The 24,694-nt window shown below is 41.1% G+C and overlaps 1 protein-coding gene across 1 annotated transcript; it reads right to left on the bottom strand.

Moving 5' to 3' along the window:
- Positions 1–1,585: 1,585 nt before the first annotated feature.
- wdr35 (WD repeat domain 35) lies at positions 1,586–24,672 on the bottom strand. Its single transcript, XM_074692340.1, has 29 exons — positions 24,466–24,672; positions 24,271–24,318; positions 24,050–24,167; positions 21,619–21,690; positions 21,397–21,489; positions 21,184–21,312; positions 20,956–21,089; positions 18,499–18,664; positions 18,268–18,413; positions 18,058–18,183; positions 16,351–16,536; positions 16,138–16,173; positions 15,987–16,047; positions 13,524–13,668; positions 13,047–13,116; positions 12,543–12,596; positions 12,347–12,456; positions 11,085–11,304; positions 10,919–10,999; positions 10,492–10,628; positions 9,359–9,562; positions 9,103–9,249; positions 7,640–7,772; positions 7,439–7,549; positions 5,426–5,590; positions 5,054–5,194; positions 4,766–4,922; positions 2,854–3,094; positions 1,586–2,658 (listed from the first exon to the last, which is right to left on the bottom strand). Exons 2-29 carry the CDS (start codon positions 24,292–24,294, stop codon positions 2,508–2,510), a joined length of 3,558 nt encoding a protein of 1,185 aa, XP_074548441.1. The 5' UTR covers positions 24,295–24,318; positions 24,466–24,672; the 3' UTR covers positions 1,586–2,507.
- Between the last annotated feature and the right edge of the window lie 22 nt (positions 24,673–24,694).

Below are 24,694 nucleotides of genomic sequence, written 5' to 3'. Positions count from 1 at the left end.
GGCAGAGAAGAAGAGAGAGAAAGGTTGTTGTTTTTAGAGAAGAAGCAGAAGACAGTTGTTCTTCCTGTTGTTGTTGTTGAAGAAGAGAAAGAACATTTTTGTTGTGGTACACTAAAGAATTGGTTTTGAGAGTATTTTCTGATGAAGAATGACAATCAAATGAAGAGAAACCAGGACAGACAGAGACTAAAAGGAGAGTAAACAAGAGTTTCAGAGCTGGGAGTCATCAATGAAAAAGTTGGGTCTGAAGGACGATGCTGAAGTTAGCTGTTTTCTGCTCCACAGGTAAAGGAGCAACATACGGTCGGAGAACTTTTCCATATTAACATTTATTGGTTGTAGAGGTCATTGTTTATGGTCTAACCTCAGTGTTTCTCTGTCTGAGAGTTTTCTTTCCTCTCTGACAGTCAGAGGTGGATTGGTGCTTCATTGTTGAAGGTTAGCTCTGTCAAACAGAACATGAGCTATCAGAGGGTGATGTGGCTGTCATGGAGCTTTCTGCCTGTTGTTTCTCCAGATATGAGACGTGTCCATCAGCATCAACACCATCAACATGATGATCAGAATAAATGAGGACATCTTCAGGATCCTGTTTGATCTGCAAAGGCTGAGAGTCACTGTGTGATGGGATGGTTTAGCAACAGATGGACTCGTAAAAACTGAAGTGTTCCTTTAAGCTTTAGTCTACTTTAGCAATGCCTATTAATGGATGTCTTGATGATGAGCAATTTACAGCCCTCTACTCTGAACAGACATCTTTACTCATTTCAGTCTCTGTTGGTAGAAACTCAGTCTGTAAACAAAGGAGAATAACTCTCCTTCCTGGTTTTTACCTGCTGGTGCTGCATACTGACAGTAGATGGCAGAAGGACGCTGTAGAAGAGGAATGTCAGCGCACCTTCAGACTGCAGTTAAGCCAGGAGTCCATGATGATGCCAAGGAAAAAAAGTTTTAAACAAACATTAAACACACATTTTATTATCATAAAGCCTTATAGCAAATACTGTCTTGCATGAGATAGAGTAACAATGATGGGAGAGAATGATGTGCTTTGAATCCTGAACTGATCATCAAACAGTTCAATAAGGACATGAAGCATCTGCTTTAACATAACCAACACACAGATACAACTTCACCAATATTTCTAAAACTATGTTTTGTTCAGTGAGCGTTCATGTTGTCTTGCTGTTTCCTTTCTTTCCAAAGCTCTTTGGTCAGACGTGGCTGTTGAAATCTCTCCTCTCTGACACACTCTGAAGAGGCTCAACATACACCCCTGTGCTGGCTGTTAGGGAGCAAAGCACAGGTGGAGCCTAAGTGTCCTCAGGAAATACTTGTTTAAACAGGAGGAGAGTCCAGTGTTCATATCCTCATCATCTAGACCCTGTTGGCTTGTTTGACCGTGAAGCCAAAGGATTCATTTAAAGACCAGAAGTGTTTCTTAACTAAATGTTAACAACAGAATATGTTGAGTTATAGGAGCAGGTATGTCATGGGAGAAATGTGTAACTGATAATTTTTGGCCTTTTCCCTCTTTTGTTTGAATTCCAGAAACATGAGCAGTAAAAAAACACAATATGCTTCAATTTTCAAATGTCTTTAATCATGATGTTATCAAATATATATCAGCTCAGGCCTTCATCTATCTTAAGTACAGCAGTTTGTGAATGCACCATGTAAAGAAGGCTGTGAGACAGAGTCACCTTCACTTCATTATTCTATACGCTGGAGAGGTCACAGGACTAGGTTTATGGGACTGCTGAATGAAACACTCATTATTCATCAATGATGCAATTTATCCTTGTTAAGAGTTTTCTCTCGTCTTTTAAACTTTTTTTATACTTCAACAAGATTTACCTGTAGCAGAAACATCTCTCTGGGATTATTTTAGGTTTTAAAAACCTACTGAAGGAGCTGTGTATGATTTTCTTAAACATTCAGCATGGCAAACTTTGTCTTCTTTTGTCTCCAGAAGTTAAACGACAGTAAAATCATCTCTGTCTTTTTGGACCAGATGAAGCACTGATTTCCACATTAATACTGGGTTCAACACTGTGTGTCTGTTGTTAAACAATGTTTTTTACAATTTGAAAATCCAGTTTGAGATTAGAAAAGTAGGCGTCAGGGAAACAGTTCAACATTCAGATTGTATTTAGTTTGTCATATTTAATTCATGAATTACATTCATATAAAAATACAAGACAGTTACATTTATTGAAGTACTTATCAATATTTAAGGTTAAGAAAAAGCATTATTTTCAATACAAACTATTAAAGACATCAATAAAGACTTGTTGCATTAACTGTACTATGTTCAGCAAGCAGCCACCGTGTATTACTGTTCCACTTTAACTGTTTGTTCTGTATGTTTATTTTGAGAAAATAGAGGCTAATGCAGGATTTATTTCAGCATTGTTTTATCATAAACTCCACAATCAAAGAATAATAAGAGAACTCTTTGTATATACGCTGTGGTAAATCTCTGCTGAAAGAATGAGGACGAAGCTTCATGTGATCTGACAGTGACACAGAGGGCAGCAGTTGTATTTGCTGATCTCCTGCTCTAGAGCGCAGTGTTTACACACACTGCACATCCAGAACTGGTACTCCTGGATCTGCAGACCTGTCACGATGCATGTGGGGACTTTTCCTTCTGACCTGAGGAGAGGAGAACAGAATCAGTGAATATTGTGCTAAAAGTAACACCTGGTGTCCTAGTCCCTCTGCAGCTTCACGTCGTGACTACTGTTCTTTAATGAATTTACAAAATAAATCTTTTTGTTTGTCTGAAATAGTCCTAGAAATGAAATTCTTACACTAAAATGAAAATATTTAACTCATTGCTGGCCTCACCCCTCCAACGACCCGTCCAGCTCCAGCGGGCGGCTGTCCTTTGGTGTGTACTTGGTAAAGATCTCCAGAGCGAGGTCTTCATAAAGCTGCCGCTGATCAGGGTCTAAACTCTCCAAGGACTCCAGCTTGATGAAGGCCTGCGAGCATGTGCCGAAGGCTCGGTTTGTGATGGAGCAAATGGCAAGCAGAGAGTAGATATCCACCGCTGGGATGATGTCTTCATACTCCCGCAGGTGGAGGCCTTCAGGAAACAAGAAACAGTGAGAATTAGTATCTAAGATACTTAAACTGATCATTTTTGTGGATGACACTAACATGTTGTGTTCTGGTGAGAACTTGCAGCAGCCGGCCAAAATGGACAATACAGAGTTACAGAAACTTAAATACTGGTTTGACAGGAATGGTCTGTCTGTTGATTTAAGTCAAACTGATGTAAAGTTATTTAGAAATTGTAATTTAAAGAACTCAAACTTATGGATTTAGTTGAGTTTAAAGCTGTTAAGTTTACACACAAAGCAAAGCAAAAAGCTGAGAACTGCCTGTATGACACAAGTTCTAGTTATTTAAGTGTGGTTAAATCATGAATATGTTGCTCTGCACAAGTTTGTAATTGTTGTTTTTCTGTCAAAGGAATGGGTTATGTTGATACAGCTTGGACTTTATCTTGGTGTGGTGCTTGGCTGCAGATTTTGGGACTTATGTGAGTTACCATGGCGTTGGGAGGGGACTGATGTGGCTGTGGCTTGTGCGCAGTTTAGTATAACAATAGCCAGCAGTGGAGTACCATGGTTTTTACACCGTGTCTGTGTATTGTAGCATATGCAAAATTTTGATTTACTGAAGCTCCTGGATAAATTTGTGACACTTCTTAAAATAAAAGTTTTTGTGTTCCAAATCTAAAAGAAACGTGAAGTGGATTAACGCTGCAAGACGCAACAAGACACGCATATACTACAACTATTGGCTATCCAACAGTTTTTGACTCTTACACTGCCAAAGAACTTATTAAAATGTTGTAAAGCAGACAAGGGGAGTATTATTTGAAGGATTTTGGATTGAATTTTGAACCAACTGCAGTCCGGACACATCAAAAAAGCATGTGCATCTTGGTTTGTGCAGTAATGCTTTGGAACAGCCTTGGTACTAAACTTAAAAATCGCAATAGCACAAAAATTTCAAGTCTGGTTGTAAGCAGATATTAATTGATTACTGCAGAATTCAAGAATTGCATAGGTGGGTAAAAATGTGTAGATGTGAATGTTTACTTACTAAGAGTGTAGGCAGTTTAATTATATGTGTATAAAGTGTTGTGTATATAAACATATAAACTACTCAGGGTTCAAAATCTCTCAAAAAAAAGAAGCCTTAATAACATCTATACAGTTGCGTTTATGTCTAGACACTTTTGTTTTTACCCAGATTGAACAATTATTTTTTATATAAAAGTAATATTAGTCAGTAAGAGCAGGTTCAGATAAGCATGTGAGCTTCCACCTGTCCCTTCTCACACATTGCAGAAACTCGTTTTTTCTTCATTTTTGTTCATTGAGTCTGGTTTGACAAGTGATACAATTTTCATTAGGCAATGAATTTTGTTTTTCTGTTGTTTTATATTTGGGATAAATAAAGATCAAATCAAATGAAGAAGTCAGACTCGTGCTGTATTTGACTGTAACTACTGAAGCTTTAGTCCCATTCTGAGCAAAAGTAAACTAAGATGATCACAAACTCACTGTTTGCAGCATTTCAACACTTCTTTGAAAAATTTTCTCTGGTTATAAAATTGATCATGTTGTTGGTAACAGCTGTGCAGTAAATCTTGACCACAGTGTAGGAACTTAATTTTTGTCATTAGGGAAGTGTGTAAAACACTGCATATTAATCATAACATCATGGTGTAAAGAGATTTTACATGTGCGGATGGCCCTCTCCATGTAGCCTTCATACAGCTGCCTCTGAGCCAGCAAAAAGAAGTGATAGGCCTCAGCTCCACGCCAGGCGTTGTCGATAAAACGGTTGTCTGAAGAGGTGGCGTCTTCCTCAATCAGCCCAGCGAGAGACGATGTCGCCTGGTAGAAAAAAAAAACACCTGATGAATATGGAATCAAGTGAAGAAAATGATGCTCCTCTCAATATATTCTATTTAGGAGAAATATTGTAAGAAAGTTGTGATTCTGTATTAGATTATTTGATCCGTTACCTCAGACTTCTTCCCTTTGGCTTTGCTCTGCTGTGACGTCTTCACCTGCTCGTGGTAATCTTCAACAAGAAGTGCAGCGAGCACATAAAGCTTCTTTACCCGCAGAGGTCGGGTCCTTTTGTCTGCCTCTGCCTCAGCTATCTGTAACACAGAGCACACACACACACAAACACACATTCCAGAAATGAGTGCAGCTGTAAGGCCTTGGTGGAAGATGAAGAGCGTGATTAACAACCACCAGTGGACTTTATTCCCGCTCAGTTTCTTGTTTGTGATCGTCACTGACTGTCTTCTTCTCTCAAAGGAACATCAATTCAACATGAACAAACTCTTTTAAAGTTCAGGGATAATGAGAATTAAAACTGAACTTACCTTAAACATGAGTTGAGCTGCGTCTAGAAAGTGGTGAGCTTTGCGATACAGTTCAACCGCCTCTAAAATTTTGTTCTTCTCGAGGAGATGTGAGGCATATTTGGAGAGAAGGGATTTGATCTCCTTCATGTTGTGTGTCCTGGCAAGTTCCACTGCTTTGTTCCACTGTGAGGAAACAGCAATTATTCAGAAAACAGACATCAAATATTTGGCATTGATTTCATAGTTTGTTCTCTAATGAATCTGAAATAATCACATTGTTTGAAAATCTAACGAATAATATGAAAAGCTTTAGTAGGCAGAGATGGCAAGTAACAAAGTACATATACTCTGTTACTGTATTTAAGTAGATTAAAGTACTTTGTACTTTTAGAAGTATTTATTTATCTGACAACTTTTTACTTTTACTCAATTACGTTTTCAACATAAATATCAGTTCTTTCTACTTCTTACATTTCCCAAACAGGCTCGTAAATTTATATTTAAAGTCTGGGCCTATATATTTTATGTTTTTATGCACTGCAACATCAGTGTCAGAGCCGGCCTGCCGCTCTGCCCACACCTGTTACAGTACTAAAGCTCGAGCAGCTGGTTTTTGGTTTGTGTTTTTCTAGGTTTTCTTGTATTTTTGTCCTCTTGCGTTTCTCTGTAATTCTGTTCTTGACCTGTGTCTCTGTGTTAATCTTTGTTTTTCTTGTTGAATGTTCAGTGTCTCTTGTTTTTGTCTTTAGTTCATGCTTCTTGTGGTTTCGATTTGTCTCTTGTCTTGTGTGCGTCTCTTTGGAATTATTCTTAGTGTTTCTGTGTGATGTATCTAGTATCTGTCTGAGTTTCCCTGTATTTGGTTCAGTTCTCCTTGTGTTTCCCTTGTGGTTGATTGCTCCTCATGTGTTTCACCTGTGTCTTGTTCCACACCCCTGGTTAATTACCCTTCAGTGTATCATGCACTGGGTCCCCCTCATGTTTTTCCCTGGGTTTTTCACTCTTTCTTTTTCTTCCTTCCTTTTTTCTCTTTCTTTTTTGCTTTCTTCTTTTCATTTCTTTATTTTATCCGCCCTTCCTTCGGTCTTCCTTTCTCTTCATTTTTCTTCCTTCCTTTATTTCTTTCCTTTTTTTCTCTTCTCCTTTTAAGATGTCTTTTTTCCTTTCTGTCCTTTTTCCCTTTTCTTCCTTTTTATCTTCCTTTTATTCTTTCTATTTTTTACTTCTATTATTTTCTCCCTACTTCCCTGAAAGTTCTTCCTTCCTTCCTAGTCCCCTTCCTGTGTTTTTTCCTTCTATTTCTTCTTCCCTTCCATCTTTCCTCTCTGCCTCTTAGAACCTAGTCTCTCACTTGCTCTTTCTCTTACCGTATGTATTGTGGACCCTGTGTGTGTGTGTGTGTGTGTGTGTGTGAGAGAGAGAGAGAGAGAGCATGTTATATGTGTGTTAGGTGTGTATAGAAACGTCTGTTAGTTAGAACTTTCCTTGTTACGGATATTGGTCACATGGGTTGTTTTATGACTAAGGAGAAACACAGGCGGGCTTATTCCTGTGAATTACTGACCTAATTACACGTTTCATAGAGTGACAGCCTGTTCTTTTCCTGGTCAATAGCACGACATTAGCACAGCAGGGGAACCTGCAGAGAGGAGGCAGTTCTCTCTCCTCCAGCGTTATCTCAGACTCCATCCCTGAACTGTTACAGCCAACATCCATCAATCAAACTCCAGCTGTTGTTACTCTTTTTTACTCAGCTGCAGCTTACACAGCCTGTTCAGAGATAGCTCCACACTTTGAGAACAAACCTGGCTGCAAATGAACAGCTTCTTATTTGAGGAAAACATTTACATCAGTGGGGTGTACTCTGAGAGCAGCATTCACACTTCAGGGCTAAATATCTCAGGAAGAGAGTGGGGTGAGAGGACAGTGGGTGTAACACTGACTGCTGTGGTTCAAAGATTTCAGAGCCTGTGTTTGATCCAAAAATCACTGAGCTGCTCTGCGAAACTGGCGCCACAGTCCGTCTCTCACCTGGTTCAGATGGACACAGGTGTCAACGGCAGCTTTGGGCTGGTTACACTTCAGGTAGGCGTTCACAGCCTGCTCACACATGCCCACGGTGGCAAACATCTGGCCGATCTCCTGCAACAGAGACACAGAACAGCCGTGTAGATCCGTTTATGTCTGGAAACTAAACTTGAAGCACGGAAAGAAAAAGGCTTCATGGTTCACCGGTAACAGTTTGTGGTTCTCTGGTAGCACAGTGCTCAGGTCCTCAAGGCCGCTGTAGTCCTCCAGCATGTAGTAACACTCTGCCAGTCTCTCCTGGTTTCGACCCTGACGGTAGTACTGCACTGCGTTCACCCTTCAAAAGAAAAGATTCATGTTTGAAACATGATGAGGATTCACTATTCTGTCATTCAGTTTAGTCATAAACATTTATAACACCACATAATTCACAAACCTGTTGCATAAAGCTAATTAGTTGACTTCTGACTTTTAAACATGTTTTATCAAATGTAGGCCTGTCACGATAACAAATTTTGCGAGACGATAATTTTTCAAAATATTATTGCCAACAATATTATTGTCAATATTATTTTGATTTTTTTTCCCATTTTTTCATTGATGTAATTATGATAAATGGGATAATAAAGTGAGTACACCATATCAAAAGCAAGAAACTTTAATTTCTTAAGAGTATTTAACTGTAATTAAAAGGTCAGGATCTTTTAAATAAAATAAATTAAACAAAAAATATAATAAATGTAACAAACAAGAAAGAGAAAAAAAGATACAATGAAAATGAAATGGACTCTCTTTTAGAAAAAAAATACATGTCAATAAAAATAATTAATACTAATCAAAAACAATAAAACATAGACCCTGTCTCTAGAGAAAAAACGGAATTAAAAAAAAAAAAAAAAAACCCAACAAAAACTATAGCCTAAATAAAAGGGAGTTTATACAGTTCCTGAATTGTTTGTAACATGTACTTTTTCCCAGTCAATCTGTACTGTCTGTCAAACATTTTGAACATTTCTGGCTTTCAACCGTATTGAAGGGCTGCGTCTCTTTGGCAATGTATCTGTCTTTGAACGCCCACCATTTGGTGCTTTTATTTCTATTTACTTTGCTGACCAAAAGCCTCAGTAAGAGCGGAGTGTCAAAGAACAAGACTCCGCTGCACCTCCCCTTCTTCTTCTTCGTCGCCACTAATTTCAAACAAATGCGACATATCAGTGTTCATTCTGATAAAAAACAAAATATTCCCACACTGGGACTGTGGCAGGCGGCTTAAGATTCGTATCTTATTAGCGTGGGTTTCCTCCTTACCCCTCAGGACACTCGCTTCAGCTCTCTTCGTGTGTACGCTGGAGCAGCCCTGTCTTCACCCCAAAGATCGCATTTTTGACAGATGCTCACTCCGCTATAAATCCGCTATAGAACCTATGCACCCCGATGTTAGGAAAGATAGACGTAGTGAGCCATCGTCTCATTCAGCCTCTTTGGTCGAAAAAGAGGAGGAAAACAAACATGCATCCACGTGTCAGTGTATCGAGGCTGGCAAACTTACTGAGGACGTTTTTATTTATCGTTCGGTTAATTGATTTATTGATTATCGTGACAGGCCTAATCAAATGTATTAATCAACATAACAGCAGAAGAAGCCAAGTTAAATAAAAGGTCAATACCACTTCTGTCTGTCAGCAAAGTAGTCTCCAATTGCATTGTACGCCTGCTCCATCAGAGTATCATCACAGTCACCAGAGCCTGTTTTGAGCAGCTGAAGCACTCTGAACCAGTCTCCCAGTTTCATCCTGAGGCCGATGGCAAGGTCCCTTAAAAAATCAATCATCCAATTGAATAAAAGTAAAAAAGAGGTGAAATATTTCGATTTTTTCCAATCTCTAATTCTATAATGAAACATGCTTCAACATATATGATTACCTGCGATCCATATCCAGGTACATCCTCTCAGCTTCCTCAAAGCTGCTGAAGTAAGCTGCCACCTCCGCCTGTTTCATGGGCTCACTCTGCAGGTTTCCCAGGCGCTTGACAAACTCTATGCCCTGGTAGTCTTTGCACCGAACAAAGGCCTGCTCAGCTGTTTTTAGGTCCAGTTTCTGGAGGGCTGCCTCAGCCAGAAGTCGCCTGAGAGGGTGATAATGAGGAAGGGGCTCATTAGAGACTCATCAGTCAGGCAACATGGGGATAATATTTACACACAACCTTTAATGCCTGCTCCATGTTGCTGTGTAATAGTGCATAAACATGCTAAAAATGTTCAGTCATAATCCGTCCTTGTTGAACTTAATAGTCCTATGACTCCATCAGTACGGAGTGAGGGCAAATTTAATCCTCATGTCAAACTGGATCACGCTCTGAGAGCAGGAGGGGAAATTCTCTGATGTTGCCAGGTTTTGAGAGATGCTGCAAGAAGTGACACACTATCCAGAGAACACACAGTGATCACACTGCTGCTTCAAATAACATAAATCTCATACCCTGCTGTGACCCTCCCACTGCAGCAGAGCTCAGATAGGTTTAAATAAAATTCAGGGACAGCAGCTGGAACTTAGAGATTACCTCATCCGTGTTTGTTCCTATCCAGGGGTGTAAATGGACAAATTCTATAGAAATAACCTTCATCACGGTGTCAACACATGAACCAAAATCCCTCAGTCTCAACAAACTAGTGTGTCAACCAAATTAAGAATTGGAAAAGTAGCCAGGCTTCCTCATTTCTTTGTGTCACAGCCTCATTTTTCTTTTCTTTGTTTTAAATCTCAGGGTTTCATGCAGGAAAAGCTGATGTTCTCTGTTGTTTGCACAGTTTACAGGAGGATGATGATGAATTTAATTATGATTAGAAGGCACCAAGCTGATTACATCATATACCAACTAAATCCTCACATTTAGTTACTCTTATTATTAGAATAATAAAATTAACAAAGAAAGAAAAACATTCTGTTTGCAGGCTTTGGTTTCATGACTTTGGAGACACTGTGTGCAGCAGTGACCTGCTGTTTCCACACTGTGCGTAATAAAACAGGGACTCCACAGGCAAAGAAATGACTTACCAGAGTCTCGGGTGTGGATTGTCTTCAATGAACTGTGAGGCATCTTCAATCCCCACTTTCTCAATCAGAGCACGGCTGTCTCGCAGGGAGCGGATTTCAAAGTTGATGAGGTTGTCTTTATTCGGCCTCTCTGGATCCTGTCAAAGACGAAATAATGACCCGGTGTTTAATTAAATTTACAAACTGCATACTGCAGACTGAAGCACTTTCAGGGTTTAGCAAAGTTCAGCTTGTGTGAAGAGTCTCTCTAGATGCCTGTTCACACCTCAGTGGAGTAAATAACTTTAATTTGGCCATGTAAGCTGAAAAATATGAACAAACAATGATTATTTAGTTATTCAAATTTTACCTCCTTCAGAAAGAGATTGAAAATAAATCCAAAATTAAAAAGTGGTGTTGTTTCAGAATGAATGTATTAATCCTCTACCTTCATGATTTCATCAAGCAGGACAGATTTGATTTCCAGGTCCTCAAAGTTACAAATGTATCCAGAAGTTTGTATTGGTTCCTGTTTTCAGAGAAAGATATTGTTATATTCCAGGCACAAGGGAACAGTGTAGTTTACCATCGTACATCAACACCTGAGCACTCACCTCTGGGTCCAGGTTCCTGAAAACATACATCCTGGTCTTCTCCATCATAGCAAAGAGATCAGGATTATCATTCGCCCACTTCATGTCCCAAACATCTTTACGCTCAAACTTGGATGGATCGCCTGCAGACGCCTGGCTTCCTGTTGGGTCGTCCGAGGAGGAACGAACCTCCAGGTCCAACAAAGTCAAGACACCTGCGATGTCAATGGTTGCCAGACGACTGTGGAAGACAATCATTATTTTTTACTATTTAATATGACAAAACTCATCATGAACAATGCTTAAAGATGCATTGAGGAGGATCTGTTTTAATTGGACTACCTCGCCACCTTCTGGCCCGGAGTCCCCGCTTACTGTCGTGAATTACTTTTAGCGAGATGTGTGTTTTTGAATTACATGAAGATTGGATTGAAACTAATTTTTGTTGTTAAAGTCAACTTTTTACTGGATGCAATGCGCCGAGGTAAGGTATTTATCAGTACAGTTAGTAGCACTGTGGTTTGAAACGCGACATCAAGCAAACGTTGTAGCAGCAGGCTATGTGTAGTGCTATCGGCAACCCGGTGCTCTAAGGTATCTGTGGGCTAACGTGACAACAAGTAAACACTGTCTGTTCGTACAGTGGCTGTCTAGTTTATTAGCTGTCTTTATTTAGCACAGCTGGTAGCCCGGTGATCTAAGACATGGCTGCAACGTGTAACGTTAGTGAATCCTGGTTATGTCCTGCCAGTCATCTACCAATCAGAGCTAACGTAACCTCACTCTTCATTTTATTGATAGACTCTCAAGTTTGAACAGACCACTGCAGAATAACTGCTGACTGTGGGTTGGAATCAACGTTAGCACAAACAGATAAGTTTGTATTTCAGCCTTTAGCTTGTGCTCTATCTCTCTCCTGTTTATCTTTCTTCTGCTCTTCTGTCCTTTTTCTGTCTGACAGTTAGGCTCCAGTGTCCACCATCACTACAAAATTAATCACAGAAATAGTTTTCAGCAGAGAAAAACACAGATCTCTCTTCTCTCTACTAAACTTTGTCCAACTTCACCCTACCCAGAAGCTAAGAAGTAGTATTTTGAAATAACCTGTAATTTGTAATACTGATGCTGATAATCTCATTTTAAAGCATGGATTACAATCATATATCTAGAAGGGAGACTTTTTCAAGATCACTGAGAAACTCCTCACCGCCCCTTTAAGATAGCCAATAACATGTATCTGTACACTGTTGTTTTTCTTGTATAGAACATTAATAAACACTTGCCTGGAGTTGCAGTTCAGGGAAACATAGTAGGCTCTGTTGTTCAACGTGTATTTGTTGATGAGAACCACATTTGGGAGGCTGTATCGATGGATGGTGCCAGACTCCCGCCCCTGCAAGTTACGCAGCACTTAGTGACTTGATTTAATTTTCAATATTTAGATTGAAACAACAAAAATCCAAGCAGGTGTGTTCTTACTACAATCAGAGTCTTATCTGTTGCTGTAATGCAGCAAATGGGATCTCGGGTTGCCTGGAATAGAAAGACAGAATCTTTACTAATTCACACCACTTGTCTCTGAGAAATACTTTACTTTCATTGGCTGAATCACTTTTATTAGAGAACAGCTGGTAAAGATAAAATAAGGAAACCTTTGGAGGCCTTAAAGCAAAACTCTCTGACTATGCTTTTTCTGTTATGCTTTGTATTAAGATCAATTTAAATCTGAACATGTGACTGACAGTTTTAACAAGATCTAAAAAGTGACAGTAGAAAGTAAGCAGTTTTTTTAATCAGGATTTAATGTCAGTACCTTATTAACAAACCAAAATGGAAGTCTCAAACTCAGAATCAAGAACATCGACTTTCTGTTCAATATCCAAGTTCTGCTGCTGATCCCGAAGTGTCAGGGAGACTAATTTGGGAACCTAACCGATCATCATTAAAACCTGGGTCTCTTCATAGATAACTAATGTCTCTTACTGTGAAGGCCTTTGCAAAATCTGGAGCGTTGTCATTGGCTCCAGAGGGGTTGCTGTCAATGTGGTAGACCCTGAAAGAGGAAGTGAGAACAAATGAGAGACAGCCAGACAGACAAATAGTTGTCCTTTCCCTTGAGGTGAGCTAAGGTCCAGGTGCTAGCACAGTCCTGGCAGAACATTTGGTCGTACCCAGCCTGTCTGGAGCTTCAGTGGCCTCTGGTTCAGATGAATGAATCCTTTTACAACCTTTAAAGGAGCAGTTCCCTCCACTGTACCCTCCTCCACAGCTGACTCACTGAACCCAGCCTTGGGATTTTTACCTCCATGTAACTTTCCATGATCTGCGTGGTGCGCTCTGACATTTGTTTGCTTTCTTGTTCCAATCTCTGGTCTGGCTTTGTTGAATCAGTCATTTTGCAATCCAGTCAAGTAGCAGCAGTAGTTCCTGTAAATGTTTAAATCACTATTTTTCACTCACCTTTCTCTTCCCTCCTTTTTAGTTCTGGTCACTTGGTTGATTTCCAGGGCAGTTAACTTCTTTGCCACCCTGTACTGCCACAGGTAGAACGCCTCCTTAGATGCAGCTATCACATGTGTTTTGGTCATGGTGACAAACAGTGGATCTGACAAAGTGCATGAACAAAAGGATTGGTTAAAACTTTAGATAAGATAAGACTCAGTCAATTCTAAATCCCCTTCTCTGCCTGGATGTTAATATTTTGTTTGTTTCCAGATAGTTTTGGGTGGAAAGTAAGCATGGTTATAAAAGTGACATTTTGTGTTGATGATCGCAAGTGGATGCTAACCAGAGGGGCTACAATAGAGGACATAGCATGGAGGACAAAAAAACACAACCAAAGTGAAACAAAACGACAAACAGATAGTTTTTTCCTAAGCGAGGATAGGCTTGGCTTCACTTTCACTCAATTTTAACACTAAAGGGCTCTAATTTCGTGGCGCTGCGCAGGGGTCGCCAGGCTTGCGCCCCCTGCGCAGTGTTAATTTCGTGCGGTGCACTGCCGTGAGCTGCCAATTTGACAATTTGGTAGACTGTCCACGCAGAGATGGGTGTGACGGCGCGCCAGGGGGAGTTGATGGCACACCAGGGGGAGGTGTTAGCAGATTCATGTTGGTGCAGTGACAATTTTGTGCTTAAAACAGCGCATAAAGTGCACTGAAAGCTCGCCAGCTCCAACCTGGTCTATCCTCAGCACAAAGTGGAGCGCACCCTCCGCAGCTGTAATTTGGTGATAGGCGCACATGTGCGCACATGTCAACAAAGCCTCAGAGGCAGGTTTCCAGAGTGTCAGACACATTTTAATGCAGTAAACAATCACAGCAATCACTATTTAATATAACCATCTGAACCAGCATATACATTTATATCTATATTAACTGTCCAGTCACATCTGATGTCAGATTAAAGCCGTTTGTCATAATGGAAAGTTAACCTGACGGCAGCTGGAAGTTTGATGCACATCTTACAATTAAACAATAAACAGCCTAACATCTGATACTGAGTATATATCTGGCTTCTCTCATTTCATTTAATTCAAAGAAAAGAGGGAGAGAAAAGACGAAGAAAAAAGAGACAAAATAAATGTTTGTGACTCAGGATTTACCCGTGATTTCCCATATTTCTCTGTTTTAGTCTTTATTTTTAACGTGATCTAAAAAGATGGAGTACATTATTGTGAGGAGGATGAGGCGGAGACACCGGGAGAGTATACAGTATATCACCAAAGGCTCTGCTATTTGGTGATGACAAACCAGGAGTGCAGGAGGATCAAAAGTATTCTGAATGGATAAGCCAGCTGTGTAACTGTCTCTTCATTTTGTACTCCTATTAATGACAAAGGAACAGATTAAATCTGTCCCGGGAGCTGGCCCACACGGTGACGCGCTTCGTGTCCTCTGATGTGCCCCGCTGTCCATTCTCCTGCTGCAGGGACAGCAGCTCTGACCGTCTCCGCAACCGGGTCTTTCCAGCACACTGTTTCCACGATGCTGGGGATCACTCAGACCAATCAGATGCTGCGCCTCGGCCGTAGGGCATTTAAAGGCGAGGAGAGGCGCTCATTTGATTGGTGAAAACAGCGCCCGGCTGTGTTAAACCCAATCATGTCTTTTCTCCTCCCTCTCTGCCATTTGCATGGAGGGAGGCGTGGACGCACTCCTCTGCGCCTTGACTGTTCTCTTGGCACTGCAGGAAACTTGCAAAGTGCGCCGGTCACGCCCTGTCCGCGCAGCGAAGGCCGGCGCAGGGCAGGTGCGCCTGTGCTTGCGCCTGGTTTACGAAATTAGAGCCCTTTGTGTTAAATTACTGTGACTTAGCCAAGTCTGTTGCATGGCTCTCGAGTTGCTCCCACGTTGAAACCCGATGTTACAGGTAGTTCTACTAGCGAGTGTGTTGACATAGTTTTGGTAAGAGGCCGTGGGTAGGGTAAGACTTCTACTCAAACCCTCTCTCATCCTCTCATTATTCACTGAGATGAAATACCTGAAACAAATTCAGAGTACTGGGGTTTCACTTCTGACTAAGAACTGTCGTGCCTCTCAGCAAACATCGAGCATGTTAAGTGGAGACGGAACACTAAATATCTGTGAGATGTAAAGGAGCCCTGTGCACACTCTTGATTTGCTTCTGGGTGCTGAGGCTCAATGAAAAATGTGTTTTTGGGCGCAGAATGCCAAACACCAGCAGAATTTTCTCCAGGCAAGGCGTAAACTCTCACATTAGCTTGAAGAAATACACCAACGCTATGGTACATCAGGACTTTGATCATCTCACAGCTGTACATCCAAGACATTACTACCACGTCTGTGTGCACTTTGTCGGGACGCTTGCGAATAACACTGGTGGTTGAGCATACTGTACGTTAATTCATAAGGATATTTATCAGAAGGGTGTGATGACATAAGAAATACGGAGTAAACTCACCCATGTCGATGTATTTGGAGTCAAGAGGAGTCCCAATGGAGTTACACAGAATCAGGACAAACTGAAAAACAGTCAAATTAACATCAGTCTGTGTTTGATCCTGTGTTAAAACAAATACTCCTCATTTTGAGTGTGAGGTTTTGTACTTTACCCTTGACTGACACCCAGATTCTAACTCTGCATCCTCCTGAAAGACAAAAAGACACACATGAGGAAAGTGGACGTGTAAAACTCAAATGGATCAGTACGGCATGCTTCTTGATCTGGATATCTATTTTAGGTTCAGTGATGACTACATGATGACAAATCATTTTCCCTTCTCACGTCTACCATTGAAGACCAAAGAGTTCTGAGACATTTGTACCTGAGGCTGAGTTTCATCCGCCTTGCTGGCTAAGATGCAGAAATCTCCTGAGGTTGTGATGGACATCAAGCTCTTGACATATTTGACAAACTTCTCGTTGTTTTTGGTGTCCCAGAATACCACACAGTACTCCTGCCGCTCTGGTTTTGTGTATGCATACACCACGGTGTTACAGCAGTAGCCCCACTGTTAGAAAGCAGATTGAAGAGCTTAGAGAGTTTTAGGTAATAAAAGTGAAATCAAATCACATGCACATACTAGTAAAAAAAGGCTTCACATTATCTGTTTTATTCCCATTTCTCAGATGAATGCCTCTTATTCTCTAACATTTTGACCGTGTGCAGTAAATACTACACTTCAAACATATACGCATTCTCTGTCTATGGTTGTAATGAGAAGTGCTACCATAAACCTTCATTGAAAGCATGTCACTTTTTGATCAGTGTTAGGAATAACAGCATTAATGATAACTCTATTACTTTTTCCAGTGACACGTAATCAAATAAACTACTATTTCAACTGTAACAATGCCGTTACCGTTACCGTTGCCGACAGTGAAATTAGGCGCGTTACTATGTGTCATGTTGACACGTCTTTAACAAAGAGCTGATGCTACGGTAAACTTTTCATCAACAAATATCACACAGCTACCTGTGTCTGTGTAACCTGCAGTCAGAGAGAATCTCCTGCAACGTCTTTGGATCTAACTAACTCCAGGGAGAAAGGGGGTGCTTTTCCAGGTTTGAATGTAAAACACAAGTAGACAACTTTTTTTTGACTTGAAAAAATATGAAGCCCCCTTTCCACTGAGCAGTCGGGTTAAGATCAGTGCGGTTTGGTACAGGTTGGCTCAGCTAAGCCTGGTTCTGTTTGTTGCTTCCACAGCCAACAGTGCCCCCTCGTGGAAGGTGGCATGTAAGCTAGATGCTGACAGCCGCATCAGTAACATAACAGGGTGACGCCATAGCAATGTGACACAGTGTACCTCGCAAACAAATCTAACAAAGAAGAAAAACGAGACACAGTAAACATAGAGCAAACATGGAAGACTTCCAGCACTTTGCCCACTTTGTGATTGTCATGTGGCTCTTTGATACAAAGTGCAATCAAGCTTTGTTTCAACAGTCTGCAGTGATGCAGCTCCACCTTCCGAGATCGAATTGGTTCAGTCTGGCACCCCTACAGAAAGGTCCCAAATAGTGGGACGGCTCGTCTCAGTTATTTGAGGAGCTGTCCTGGGATTAGTTAGTGGAAATGCTGTAAAATATGTGCCGTGTCAAGACTATCCAAACTGAACCGTTTAGTGGAAACAGGGCTTTAGAGATGACAGGACCGAACTTCAAAATAGGGAGTAGAGCAGGAGACAGGTGTAATCAGGAGTGTGTCACACCTGGCTCGCTCAGCCAGACACAGGACAGGAGCTGCAAATTTAATACGCACAGGTTCAGAGCGGTCTGTGGGGTTAAAACTGGCGTTTTCAGGATGGAAGTAAACAGACACCACTTCAACGTCATAGATGTAAAAGGTAAGAGAATACATGTGAACATCATGTCCCAGAGCAAAACCTGCTCAAAAGCTGACTTCTTTTGCCAAATTGAAGGTTTTTAAAAAAAAACTAGCACAATAATTACTTTCCCTAACTCATTATATTAATGAAGGAGTAATTCTGTCACTAATTCAATTACTTCTGGGACTTTTAGACTTTACCTTGTAGTCTGGTCTTATGTTGGCAAAGTAGATGTAGGAGTCTACTGCCAGACTAATGCGTAGTCCTCCTCCCTCCCAGGCGACTCCTGTCATCTGCTTCCCAGGGACTTTAAGAGTTCTCAAATGCTGTTTGGAGACAAAAAAGCATTTCAGTTTAAAATGATGTTTTGCTTTCAGAGCTGGACGCAAAGCATTTTTCTCCACCCTCACCTCTCCAAACGGTGTGTAGAACTGCACAACGTTGAATTCTTTGTCCAGATTTGAAGATCTGAGGGAACCTGCCACCGCCAGAACACTGCCACAGTGATTCCACTGGATGCTGACCACGTTCATCATGGTGTCAATACACACGGGGTCTGTGGAAAAGAAGCGCGTTGGTTAACATTCCTCTGCAGAGTAACCTGGAGAAGATGCTGCAGAAGAGTGAATTTTTCTTCTTACTTTCATCATTCTCATAGCGCATGATCTGGCACCTTCCATTGTCGAAACAGATAGCCAGACACGGGCAGTCTGGTTCAACGTAACCCCCGCTCCCTGCATACCAGTGAAAGCCGGCGATACTGACAGCTCCTGTTGCATTGGTGAGACAGCTGATAGACATTTTCATCTGAAAGATGGATGCATTAATAAAAAGTCAACATTTGTTAATATGCAGACAAGGCAGCATTATGAGGGTGGGACTGAAAAGTTCATAGCCTGACTAGGAAGAAGTTACGCTGAATGAAACTTGGCATGCATTAAATTCAACATTTTCTGACACTTACAGCATAGTTTATTTTGAGATTAACTGATGCTGATGTAGCGTTTGAGGACTTTCAAAAGTAGAACCAGAGCATTAAATTTGGCACTGTGGTTTTATCAAACATCTGCAGAAAAAGGGGTGAACCCCAAAGGACATTCACATTGGCATGGGTGCTACATTAGGGAATGATGCTCCAGCTTTATCAACCATGAAAAAGTGGGCAGCTGAATTCAAGAGGGGCAGAGCCTTGAAAATGACCCAAGGTCCGGATGTCCTGCCGCAGCAACAACTCAAGAAAACATCAACCGTGTTCATCACATAGTGATGGATGACAGACGTTTAACTTTTATTCAGATAGCTAACACCATAGCCATCTTCCATGAATGAGTTGAGAACATTCTGCCCAAAGAACCTGTCATGTCAAAGATGTCATGCCTTTTGACAGCTGATCAAAAGCACACCAGGCTGGTCATGTCACAGGCAAACTTGGCTCTTTTTGAAGCAGGTCCAGCCAGTTTCCTCAAACATTTCCTCACCCAAATGAGTGTTGGGTCCATCGCTTTAAGGCAGAGACCAAACTGCAGTCAATGCAGTGGGAACACCCCTTCCTCCCCCTCCAAGGAACCGTACCGTGCCTAAGCACGCTTCAGCTCTAAAGCACGTTTGGAATGGCCAGTGTGACCGCAACCATGCCGTACTCAAGCACGATTCCCTTCCGTGCTTTGGCACGCTTCCAAGAGGTGGGCTTTGGCATGGTTTACCTCATGCAAGCGCAAGCATGCGGACAGTGCGTGCGATTCACAACATATGATTGCCGCGAGCGCATCTCTCAACAATCATTTTAAACAAAGTGGGGGTGTTAGAGGGCTGTGTCGGGCGAAAACGACTTAGGACACGGTCACACTGGCCATCAAAATCGTGCCGAGCCTGCCCCCCTGCAGCGCTGTTCCCCAGCTGTAGAGTACGGCCGGCGGTCACACTACCCCAATATGAACCAGACTTTAGCGGGTATCACAGACGCTCACAGCCTGCCTACGTCATCGTGATGCATTTGTTTACATGAAGCGCGATCTCATCAGAGTCAGCACAATGAGACACAGAGAGCACTGCAACAACTTTAGAGACTTTTTGACGGTTTGGATGGCCAGTGTGACCGCGTCCTGAGATACAAAGGGCATTGTGTTTATTGATTATCTCTAGAAAGGAGACAAACTATCAACTGAGACTTCTACACCAACTTGCTGGGGGAGCTCTGAGAAGCAATCAAGCCAAAACAGCCCAGAAAACTGACAAAAGGGTCCTGTTTCACCAGGACAATACTCCTGCACACAAATCAGTGGTTGCAGTGGCTGCTGTGAGAGTCTAGGGCTTTAAACTTGTTGATCACCCTCCATGTTCTCCTGATTTGGCACCATCTGACTACTTTCTGTTCCTGAACATGAGAAAACACTTTGGCTGAGAAGTGGTACTGATGATGAGGAGGTCATATCTGCTGTTGAGGACTTTTTGGTGATCAGGATAAGAGCTTCTATACCACCAGGATCCAAGTGAAGAAGTCTCAGCGGAGACTATGCTGAAAAACAAACCATGCCTTAAGTGTCAGGAAATGCTGAATTCAATGCATGCCAAGTTTCATCAGTATGGCAGAAATCCTTCCTAGTCAGGCTATGAACTTTTCAGCCCACCTTTGTATTTGTAAGACACTTTTTATTAAGTGAGGCAGTTAAAGGTGCTTTAAAAAGTAAAAAGTAAATTAGTTTTCTGCTACAGGATATTATTTCTCTGTTACATGTGGATAAACGATGCAAAGAGCTTCCTGAAGGAAGTAACAGCACTGGTTTCATTGTGAGTTGTATTTTCTACCACAGTTCTTTTCTGTATTTCACTAGAAGTTAATAAGAAAAGGCAGGAATTTTTAAGTCTAGGAGTAAAGAGCTTACTTTCTCAAATCCACTTTTATATTTGGCTCAGTAACGACGTAATCTCTGCGTAAAGCTTTGCAGAGCCTGATGCTTACTCTGAAACTCTGCTACCGTTGAAACTTCTGCCTTCAACCTTCATTCCTATATTTATAAAACTGCTATCCTATCAGGCAGAAAGCCACCTGGCTCTCAATGCTTAAAAAATGTTTTATGCACCTAAGTTCAAGCACTTACTATAAAGTTTCCTTGATTGTCATAGATCTGGACTTCCCCGTTGGCCATGCCAAAAAGGAGGATCTTGCTGTCTGGCGACCATGCCACGTGAGCGAGCTGATTCCCCTTTAGCTCCTTTCCCCAAATACGGTTTCCTATAAAAACAAATGCATCAGTCCTTCTTCACACGTCTGTACTCTTTTCCTGTGTTTGAGGAAAAGCAATCCTTTTCCTTAATTCAGTTCTTACCGTCAACAGATCCAACAATGACTGCTCCATCTTCATACACAATGCAGATCTTCTGACCATCAGCGTTCCAGCTCATGCTCCTCACCACAGACTTGTTCCGATTGTTGATCATCTCCTCGTACCATGCACCTTCAGAAAAAAGTAAAATCTTAAGAAGAAAAAAACAACAACTTTTGAGTGAGTTTGTTTCATCAGACAGAAAATGACCATCACCTTTGTAGAGCATCCAAACAATGATAAGACCATTCTGGTCACTCGTCGTCAGCTTCTCGTGCTGTTCGTTCCATGTGACCACCTGTACTGCTCCTGCAAGTGTTGTAAAAATGAACAGTCAGAAAACTCATGTGCAGCTTCTTCAGCCTTTTCTTTTGAAGTTTCAGCCGCCAGTTGCAAGTAAAACAAGAACAGGTTGGTTTAACTGCTGAAGTAACTCACCACTGTGTCCCTCTAATGTCTGGTTCATTGAGAGATTACTGGGTGCAGCAAGGCCTTTGAGTTTGGCATCATCTGATGACAAAGGTGAAAAAAGTGAAAGAAGAAACAGCATGTTTACAACCCGAGCAACATTCAAGTGCAAACTAATAAGAGAACAGATTAGGTAAATTACTTCTCAACTCACAAGCATCATTCACTACTACAATACAAGAACAGACTGTCATTTCTTTTACTGTGCAGTGAGTAGTCTTTCCATTTTGTTTGACGGCATTACAACCTGTTTACTCTTACAGGATGTCATGGTTTGGTTTTGGGGTTTGTGTTTTGTGTATTTCTGGGTTTGGGATTTTCTTGTGTTTTGTTTTTCTTGTGTTAATCTTAGTTATTTTTGTTGTGTGTTATATGTTTTTCCCATTTTAGTCTAAAGGTCTTGTTCCTTGTGGTTATGGTTTGGTTCTTGTCATGTGTAGGTCTTTTTGTTATGTTTATTCTTTCTCATTCTCTGTCTTAAGTTTTCCCATGTTGGTTTAGTTCTTCTTATGTGACCCTCATGTTTGACTCGTGTTTCACCTGTTTCTTGTTCAACACCTGTGTAATCGATTGCTCCCCTGTCTTTATAGTTCTTGAGTTCTTTGCCAGTTCATTGTTTGCTGTCGCCCTTCATGTGCTGCTGGTCATGCCTCTTGGTTTCTACTGTAAGTTTTTTGGTTTTAGCTTTCGTTAAATTGTTTTGGTTTTGAGTTTTGGATTTTTGAGTTTAATTTAAATAAAAACCTTTTTTGTTACAGTTGCATTTGGCTCCTCCACCTCACTGCTTCTTCCGGACTCTTAAGAAAACCATAAATCATGCATTCAACTCCAACTTCATCGTCCCCTGAAGGAAAATTTGCTTTTCAGGCAGCAAGGAAGAACGCAAGAACAATAGAAAACACAATCACATCCAAACACCACACTGAAATGGACGAGTACACAGACACTCTAAAGGCTAACTGAAGGCAGGGCCGTCATTACAAAAACAGAACGCATAAAAACTGTCACCTTCCAAAATACAGTTTCAGCTGTATAATGGCTTGCGTTATGAGTATTGTTTTTTTTTTTGTCCTGCTCATTTTAGTCTTTAGCAATCTAAGTCTTCAGCCAGGGGGTAGGGGTGTAAACTGAGCATGGAGAGGGTGGTCAGGGCACTGAATGATGTGAGCTTAGAGTTTACCCTCCTGCAAAAGATTGTGAGCAGATCAGGCAATGTGGCACTGGTGATTTCACTGGCAACTTTGACAGTGTGTCCTAACCTCTTTGGGATGCTGCCAAATCAGGACATGAAGGCAAAGGTCAGGACAGATTCAACCATGGAGGGATAAAACAATGACATTAATCTGCTGCACACCCCGGACTGATTGAGCCTGCAGAGGAAGTGCAGTTGCATCTGTGCTTTTTTGTAGACAATGTCTGTGTTTTCATTAAAATACAGCTTGTTGTCAACAACCACCCCAAGTTATTCAAAAGTGGCAACACGCTCCACAGTCTCCCCCTAAATTACAGTTAAAAGTGGTGGGTTTGAATTCCTTCTAAAATTGATGCACGTGTCCTAAGTTTGTGTCAGATTTAGGCTGAAAAAGGAATCATCACGCCAATGAAAAAAATCATCTAAAATCATTAGGTAAATATTTTAAATATTTTTTGAGGCAAATACTTTACGTTTCATACTACAGCTATTGCTGATATGGCATTGGCATTGAGTAAACCCTGATAAACAACCCCCCCCCCCCCCCCCCCCCCCCCCCCCAAAAAAAAAAAAAGAATATATAAATAAAATAAAATAAAAAAAAAATAAAATAAATAAATAAATAAATAAATAAATAAATAAATAAATAAAAGTTCAGTGGAACAATCTCACTTAGGTTCAGCAAGTTTTGGGGTGTTTTTATTTATCCAAATACAAGAGATTTTTCAAATTTGCTGGGTTTATTTGCCATCCATTAATAAAGTATTAAATCTTTTTTTTTTTTTTTTTACTTCTTTTTTTTTTACTGTTGCAACTTTTAGAGGATATTTCTTAAAAATGTCTCTTAAATCTCTTTAAAATGAACACACTTTAGCCAAATTTCAAAATTAAGAGGGAAAACAAACGAGTGGCTGATGATCTGTCACAGGAGCAAGCAGTGGCAGGTATATGACCAACATTTTTACTCATAATCTGTAGAATGTGTTGAAAGCTTACTAGTTGTTGAATTTTTAAACAGCCCGGAAATGGTGTGGACAGTGCAAAACGAGTCAACAGGTAGCTGATATTTAGAGGCAGTCTGAAAGGAAGAACTGGGTGTGGGAAAAAGGAGTTCCCTGCTTGTTCATATTCATCAATGCTGTGAAGTGGATATGAAACTGCGAAAGAACTTGAACACGAAATGGGACGCATCCTCTCAGCTTTACTCACCTGTCTGAGTTTCAAGCTTGAGCACTTTAAGGAGGCCGTCGTCTCCTCCACAGGCAATGAAGCCTTGATCTTTGTTCCAGGAGACGCATTTTAGATGGATGTTGTTGGGTATCGCAATCTATAAAACACGGAAAACTGCCTGTTGAGGATCGCGCATTGGCTCATGAAGTATTGATATGTGGTTTAGGAGGTGGTAGCACAACAGGGTGTCAGGCACTCACCTTCTTACTGAGGTAGATAAACATGGCGAGAACGTGATGGGCTGCAACCTGTCCAAAACACAGTTTAGAGTGTTGTCCGTTTTATTTACATGAAAAACAATGTAATGTTACAGGTAAGCTAAATGTTTCCATCATGCGGCCTCTATCTGAAGAACTTAAAGTCAGTTGGTACCGTTAGCTTAGCTGGTTACCTACCTAAACGCACGACTTAAAGCAGCTCGGTTGCCGTAATAAAGACGCTTAACGTTCAGTGTGGCCTCATACCACAAAAGCTAGGCTATACTTAAAGTCAGCAATGTAAAATAAATGGACACAATTCATTGGTGAATGTAAATAAAAGGCTATGAAAGTCCGAAACCCATGATATAAAGCCGTTGCTTCCCTCGGTCTCCCCTGGTAACCGTAAAGCGGAAGTGCTGGTGCG

Source organism: Halichoeres trimaculatus, unplaced genomic scaffold, assembly GCF_033239565.1.
Source record: "Halichoeres trimaculatus isolate MK-OKI-2021-1 unplaced genomic scaffold, fHalTri1.1 fHalTri1_scaffold_17, whole genome shotgun sequence".
In the NCBI taxonomy this organism is placed as follows: Eukaryota; Metazoa; Chordata; class Actinopteri; order Labriformes; family Labridae; genus Halichoeres; species Halichoeres trimaculatus.
The sequence above is the reverse complement of the archived record's forward strand: the minus strand, read 5'-3'. Positions and strand labels throughout refer to the sequence as shown.